At 57.2% G+C, this 7,795-nt stretch overlaps 1 protein-coding gene across 1 annotated transcript; it reads left to right on the plus strand.

Moving 5' to 3' along the window:
* Positions 1-187: 187 nt before the first annotated feature.
* On the plus strand, positions 188-2,347 carry PPTG_24406 (hypothetical protein; the record flags this gene model as incomplete). Its single annotated transcript, XM_008916940.1, has 2 exons — positions 188-1,462; positions 1,538-2,347. The coding sequence occupies 2 exons, from the start codon at positions 188-190 to the stop codon at positions 2,345-2,347; spliced, it is 2,085 nt and encodes a 694-aa protein (XP_008915188.1).
* Positions 2,348-7,795: the final 5,448 nt, after the last annotated feature.

Consider the following 7,795-nt stretch of genomic DNA (forward strand, 5'->3'; position numbering starts at 1 on the left):
GCAGTTGTTCGCTGTCGGCCAGCAGGATTTTGGGACGCATATCAGCATTGTCGACGACCAAACCCGGCGTGCAGGGTAGAGGAAGACACGTTACATGGTGGTCATACAGGGGCCTACATTGCCGAAAACACGAAGAACGACTCGAACGAAGCAAGGGAATACGGGCGGTTACGCTACGCGGCTACGAATGGCAAGAACGAAGATAGTCACGGTGCCGACGGCGACTAGTGGGGTGATCACGCGGTCGATGTTGTCGCCAGACACCAGGGACACGACGGAGACGGCGGATACATCAGCGGCGACAGTGACGTCGATCTCATCGGACACGACGACGGACACGAGAACTGCGACGCGGGAACCAACCTACACGGTAGTCCAGCAGCCAGAAGCCCAGACTCGAGAAGAAGAGACGGATCAGGTGACGGACACGATAACGACGAGAGGCGGCGGTGACGCTGGAACGCCACCGGCACCACCAGCTGTAGTAGGATCTGCAATGGGCGCGCGGAACCAAGAACGAGACGCACCAGTAGGACGTGACGGCGACGCTGCGGCATCGGACACGGGTGCAACGGCCTTACTGGCGGCGATCCAGCAGATGATGTCGACAATGACGCGGTTAGAAGCGAGGGTCGAAGCAATGGAGACGACGAGAGCAGTGCCTGTGGCGTCACCTCCACAACGAACACCGCAGTCTCACACTGTAGAGCCGGCACGAGAGTTACCGAGACAACAGTCGCAAATAGCAGCAGCAGCTCGACAGCCACAAGATCCGACTCCGGCAATACGGCAAGCGGCTCCAGTGATGATCGTGCGACAGCAATCACCGGCAGGACGACAACCATCGCCACCGGCAGCGACGCGAGGAGTCCAAGCAGCCGTCGACGACGGACAGGATCAAGCCACAGAAGGCGACCGAGTCCAGAGAGGACTTCCAGCTCCGGACGGTAGCGATGACAGCGACAGTAGCGATAACAGCGACGGTAGCGACAGTAGCGATGAGTGGAGCGCCACCAGTCACCGTGACCACAGTAGGGAGAGCAGCAGTAGCGATGACGGCGACTCCAGCGATGATGAGCCCAGACGGCACGGACGACAACGACGACAACGGGGACGACGAGTGGTCACGATACGCGCGGACCGACCACGACGTCAACGACGAAGGAAGAGCATCAAGGACTTGGAGTTGGCGACGTTCAAGCCATCTCCAACTGTCTCTGTGTCGACGTGGATAGCCAAAGTCGACTTAGCGTTGGAAGGAGCGAGAGTTTCGGGCCGAGGCGAATGGACGGATGAAGAACTGTACTATATTCTTGGTAATAAGCTACAAGATAACGCTGCAAGGTGGTGGGTGCAGATGGACCAAGAATTGCCCGCCACGGAGCGAACGTGGACAAAGCTGAAGACGGCCTTACTACGACGATACGGGGAGCGACCTGACAAGTCCGCTGCCGAATGGCGAGTGAGCCGGAGACGAATGATGCCGGGAGAGACCTACGCCGACTTTGCGGCTGGCCTACGCGATCTTACTTGACAGAACCGAGTCAGTGAACGGGTGCTGCTGGCCCAGTTCTATCGAAGCCTCGACAAAACGACGCGGCAGCTGGTGAAGCAACCACCAAAGCCACGGACGCTTGAAGAAGCCGTGGACAAGGCGACCGAGATCGACGATCCCATCGACAATGTCGCACAAGGAATGCACAACATAGGACAGGCTTGGGCAACGGCCCCAAATCCATATCTGGTACCAATGGACGGCACGACCGGGCAGGTGCTCGTGATTCCAGGTGTTGGTAGTGGCGTGGGAGCCATGGAAGAGGGAAACGGTATGGTGAGGACGGATGGCGAGGACTTGGCGTACTTTACGAACCCACAAGGCGTCTGGAACAAGTACACCGGGACTTGGGATGTACCTGAGGGACGAACGTGGAACGGACGCTACTGGAAGCCCAACCAGAGAGCACAGAAGCAACGCGCTACATCGGGAGCACAAGCTGGTGGTAAGCGAACGGTGGAAAAGAACGAGCGTAAAGCGAAGACGATGGTGGTGCGATGCCCGCCAGAATCGAGCGACGAGTCAGAGTCAGGGACGGCACCTCCACCACCTAAACGCCAGAAACAGAAGGCGCAAGTTCGGCAGACCAAGGCGGCAGAGACACGGACGGCAAACAAGGGTCCCAGGCGCGACACTCGGCAGAACCTCGACAACCGATGTTACGCTTGTGGCCAGGACGGCCACTTCGCCAAGGAGTGCCCGGACCCAGAAGCGAAGGCACGCAACGACGCGTATCTTGCCAAACGCGCAAACACGAAGGACCACCCTGCGGAAAACGGAGGCCGGGCGTAGTAAGGGGAGTACCGCGCTCTGTGCCGCAGCTGATTCCCCATAAAACAGTGCCGTACGGACGGGACGAAAGGACTGGCAACGCACCGCGGCCATCAACGGTGACGGCTGTGGTAGAGGACGGCAAGAACGGCCGGGTAAGGAACGAAACGACGACGAAAGATGGCGACGACGAACGACAAGAGGGGGGAGCTCGAGTAGCCATGAGGGCAGCTAGAGACGAACTAGAGAGCGAACTGGCGGCAAGAGATGGCGAACGTGCCGAGCGGTACGTGACAACGGTGAAGCCGGCCATGGCGGCACTGCGGTACGTACACTCTGGTGCAAAGGACGGCCGTCATGAACGCCAAGGACGACGCGAGGAAGGCGCCGGAGCTGAGGAAGGCGACGCGGCGGCGGATGTGATGAACGGAATGTTGACACCGGCAGCTACGCACACGAACGCTGTCCTGACGGAGCCGTTCAATGACGAGCTCAGTGATAAGTTGGTGGGCGACCTCGGTAGTATGGCAAAGGTATGGTCATTAACGAAGCAGTCCAAAAGGGACGAGAAGAGAAGGCGCGTGGAGAACGCCAAGCGTAAGGCAGGCGACGCGGAAGCCGAAGTGAATGAGATGGTGGCGGCTTGGGACCGGGAACGACGTATTCGACGACAACAGCAGGCAGACGCGGCACGAGCAGAGATGGCGACCCGGCGTAAGCAACGAGCGACCACTGCGGAGAACCACGACAGCATCGGTGCGAAGGTGAGCTTGGTGCAACGGAACCAAGACTCTACTAGTGCGACGGCAACGCGTGGTACGAACGAGACGAATGTATCGGCCGACGACGGGCTACCTACTGCGTTGATGGCGGTGGACAACGAACGGTGGCCAGTCAAACTCGACAGCGGTGCAAGATATTCTGTCGCTGGCACTGACTGGATGCAGCGAGGTGAACGACTGCGGAAGACGGCTCCTGTAGAGCATGTCGAAGGTATTGGCGGCTTTCTGCTAGACGTAATCGGCGTCTGGGCGTTTACGATGCGCAATGCATTCGGACAGACGGTCGAGGTGGAGGCATGTATCATCGATGAATGCACAGACGAATTCCTAATCGGCGTGGACTTCATGCGAAGCCACAAGGCCAACATGGACTTCGCACGGAACGAAGTACGTTACTGCGCGCATAATACGGAGGTGGTAATACCGTTTCGCACGGAAGGAACGGACGGTGAAGCCAAGGTCGCGGCGGTGAGACTGGTGAAACGGACGAGGCTCGCTCAGAGCGCCGTGACGCCGATAGAAGTTACGGTGGCAGCGCGAGACGGTGAAGAAGGGATCTTTGTTCCAAGCAGACGTTGTGGCACGGTGATGTTAGCGACTACGGTCACGCGGGCAAAGGATGGCAAGGTACTGGTGCCTGCTATAAACGTGCAGGGCGGTAAAGTCAAACTACCAGCTAAGAAGGAGTTGGGTACTTGGGTGCCGATCGACGACGACATGAAGGTGTTGGAGTTCAATGGTGAGCTTAAGTACGATAAGTTGGACGAGTGGCTGGAGACTTTGGGTGACTGCGGGCCCCACTAGACAACGAGGACGAGATACACATGGGAACGGAGGAAGTCGACACTCGACGGTTAGTGGTAAAGCTGTTGCGGGCTTACCGTGACGTGACGACAAGTAAGGGCGACTGCCCACCAGTGGCCGCACTGGACGTACACCATCACATCGATACGGGCGACGCTGCACCCATCATGATGAAACGGCGGCGACAGGCGCAAACGGAGGACGCTGTGGTGGAGGAGAACGTCTCGAAGATGCTGGGGGCGAACGTTATTGAAGAAGGAAATGGTGCGTGGGGCTTCCCCGTCGTCCTGGTGCGAAAGAATGACGGCGAGGTTCGCTTCTGTATCGACTACCGGGCCCTCAATAAGATCACGAAGCGTGACGTTTACCCGTTACCGAGGATCGACGAAACCCTTGAGGCTCTGGGTGGCTCCAGACTGTTTACGACGCTGGATCTTCGGTCTGGATACTGGCAAATTAGTGTGGCACCAGAGGATCGCGACAAAACCGCATTTACGACGAAGAAAGGTTTATACAGGTTCATTAGAATGCCCTTTGGCTTAATGAATGCATCTTCGACCTTCCAACGCATGATGAACGGTGTTCTGCGCGGACTTACCTGGACGACATGCTTAGTGTACCTTGACGATATCGTGGTATACACGCGGGGCGGTATAGGACAGCATTTGGTGCAACTGGCGGCGGTATTGGAACGGCTGGCGACCGCTGGCTTAACGTTGAAGCTCAAAAAGTGCGTCTTTGCGGCGAGCTCGATGGAATATCTGGGGCATGAATTAAGTGGCAACAGCGTACGGCCAGTTGAACGATTAGTGACGGCGGTGAGAGAATTTCCACGGCCAAGCAACCCGGTCGAAGTGAAGCGGTTTGTACACCTGGCAGGGTACTACCGTAAGTTCATAGAGGCTTTCGGCACAATCATGGCACCGATGACTAGGCTCCTGAAGAAGGACTGCGAGTGGCAATGGACGGAAGAACAGGAGTTTGCGTGTGAAAGAGTGAAGGCGATGCTTACGACGAGACCGTTGCTCGTCTACCCGAATTTTGAGCTTCCGTTCCGGCTGGTAACGGATGCTAGTAAGACAGGACTGGGTGCTTGTCTAATGCAAGATCAGGGACGAGGTTGGCAGCCGGTGGCATTCGCCAGTAAGGTAAACAGCACCGCGGAGTCCAACTATTCAATAACTGAACTGGAATGTTTAGCGGTCGTATGGTCGGTGAAGCTATTCCGTCCGTATTTGTACGGGAGGACGTTCACCATCATCACCGATCACGCGGCACTTAAGTGGCTTATGACGAGACCGAACTTAGCCGGCAGGCTTCATCGTTGGTCGTTAATTCTGCAAGAATACGAGTTCGATATTATATATAGGCCCGGCACCACGAACGCCGTGGCTGACGCGTTATCACGGGCACCAGCGGCGGTACTGAGAGTTGTAGGACGGACGAGGCGAAAGAAGACAAGGACGAACACGGAAGACGCGGGTCTCGCAGCAAACACGACCACAGTGAGAACGATGATGGATGACGCGACGATGAGCGCCACGGAGATGTTTAGGAACGGCGGCGACCGGCGGGACGACAAGGCGACGACGCACAGAGGACCACTGACGCGCGCAACGAAACATCGACTGGACGAAGCGGCTCGAACGACAGTCACGGATACGCAAGGTCTGAACAGCGTCGGCGAGGCGCGGAACGACGAGGCGTTGACAGGCGCGCCTATGACGGAGCCGGTGGCGGCGATAGAAGCTGACGTGGAACGAACGACGCGCGAGACGGATACGGCGGATAGCTCGGTAACACCCGCAGCGACGGCGGGCACGAATGAGACGAACAGCGAGGCGATGACGAATGTGACGGTGGCATCCGGCGACGCGAAGACAACGCAGCCGTCGACGAAACCGCAAGATGACCAGAGACAACATACGGTCACGTGGGCCACACCCTTGGACGAAGCGATGCGTGATCGCACGGTGGCCACACGACCACGCAGGACTCGAAGACGGACGTCCGGCACGGACGATTCGGTACAACGGACGGTAGCGGAGGCGACGTCAAGGACACCGACGGCTACGACTAAAACGCCAGTAAGTGGTGCCCAGGCAGAACGCAACATGACGGAAGAACGAACGGAAGGTGCGCGTGGAAACGAACGGAACCCGACAATGGGCGATGATGAGATCGACGAAGACGGACTGGACTCGGAGCTGACGCTACAGCTCACCGATGGTGAAATCACAGCTGCCCAGCAACGCAGTCGGTTAGTACAGAAGCTGATCACGACAGGCGACATGAAGGTGGAGCGTGTGTACGGATTGGTTGTCGTGAATACGAAAGACGGACGGCGCGTGGTGTTGCCACCCGCGCTATGGGCAATCGTATTTAAGGAAATGCATGGATCGGTATGGGCAGGTCATCTGCGTGGACCTCATACCTACGGACGCATCGCACAACTGTACTGGTGGCCAAACCTACAGCGTGAAGTCAACAAATGGGTACGTGGATGTCAGGAGTGCGGCAGTCGGAAAGCCCGACCGCGCGAAGTCATCCCACCTTTACGGAGTATACGTGGCGGCGACGTTGGCGACAGGTGGGCACTTGACGTAGCTGGACCATTCCCGACGGCGAACGGCGGCGAACGGTTCGTAATAGCAGCGCTGGAGTATGTGACGCGCTACGCGACGGCACGATGCGTGACACGACACACGGCGGAGAACGTGGCGACGTTTCTGATGGAAGAAGTAGTGCTGAAATTCGGTGCATTCAGGGAATTGTTGACGGACGGTGCCCCGGAGCTCACGGGCAACGTCATTGAGCACTTAGTAAATCTGCTACAAGCAAGACAGGTGAACCCGGTACCTTACAGGCCTCAGATGATAGGACTGGTAGAGCGTTTTCATCGTTCGTGGAAAGATTGTGTAGCTACGTACATGACGGACGAGCAACAGAACGATTGGAACCTGTGGGTTAAGTTCGCAGTGTATGCCTATAACTCAGCAAGACACTCGACAGTGGCGCTCACGCCGAATGAATTGATGATGGGGCGACGACTTCGCTCACCCAACAAATTGTTACGAACTACGGGGACTACGGAAGCCGGCGATTTAACCAGCTACCACGAACGGTTGTTAGCAGCAATGGCGAGGAGTCACGAGTGTGCGGAAGCTGCGAGAGTGAAGGAACAAGAGCGGCAGGCTCGGTTTTACAATAGGAAGGTGCGACAGAAGCATAAATTCGTGGTTGGTGATCGTGTCTGGGTCTATAATCCACCACGGGGCGCTAAAACGACGAAATTTGTGCACCAGTGGATGGGTCCAGTACGCGTTGTGGAAGCGGCAGGTTACGATAATTTTGTCCTGCAACGAGAAGTTAAGAACGGAACGCCGGAGCGGATCATCGCTCACGTTTCATTTTTAGTTAGTTATCACTATCCAACTGCACTATTGGAGAAGGCAGCAGCGGACATCGACGCGCAACTGCAGCCTGAAGAGCAAGCCGAAGTGGGCGATGGCGAGACGGCCACAGCGGCTATACGAGCAGCGACTACACCACGCCATGCGGCAACAAAGGGCGGAGCTTCGACTGCGGCTGCTCGACGGACGAAACGAAAACGAACAACAGTAGCGAGTTCGGTCGGAATCGACGACACAAGTGGCCAACTGGTGGAGGGACGATGAAGACGGAGGCGGAACCGAGCTGGACAGTACGTCTTGGAGTACTATCTGCACCCCGCCAGAGACGAAAGGCACGGACGGAGTAATAACGGAGGCCGATGGGTCTCAGTCGGCGAATATGAACGACTGTTCCGGGACGGAAGGGTCATGAAAGACCCTTAATTTGTGGAAGTCGTGTAGCAGGGCACGAGCAAGTTTGGCTGAACCCG

The sequence above is a fragment of the Phytophthora parasitica genome (assembly GCF_000247585.1).
Source record: "Phytophthora parasitica INRA-310 unplaced genomic scaffold supercont2.91, whole genome shotgun sequence".
NCBI classification, from domain to species: domain Eukaryota; phylum Oomycota; class Peronosporomycetes; order Peronosporales; family Peronosporaceae; genus Phytophthora; species Phytophthora nicotianae.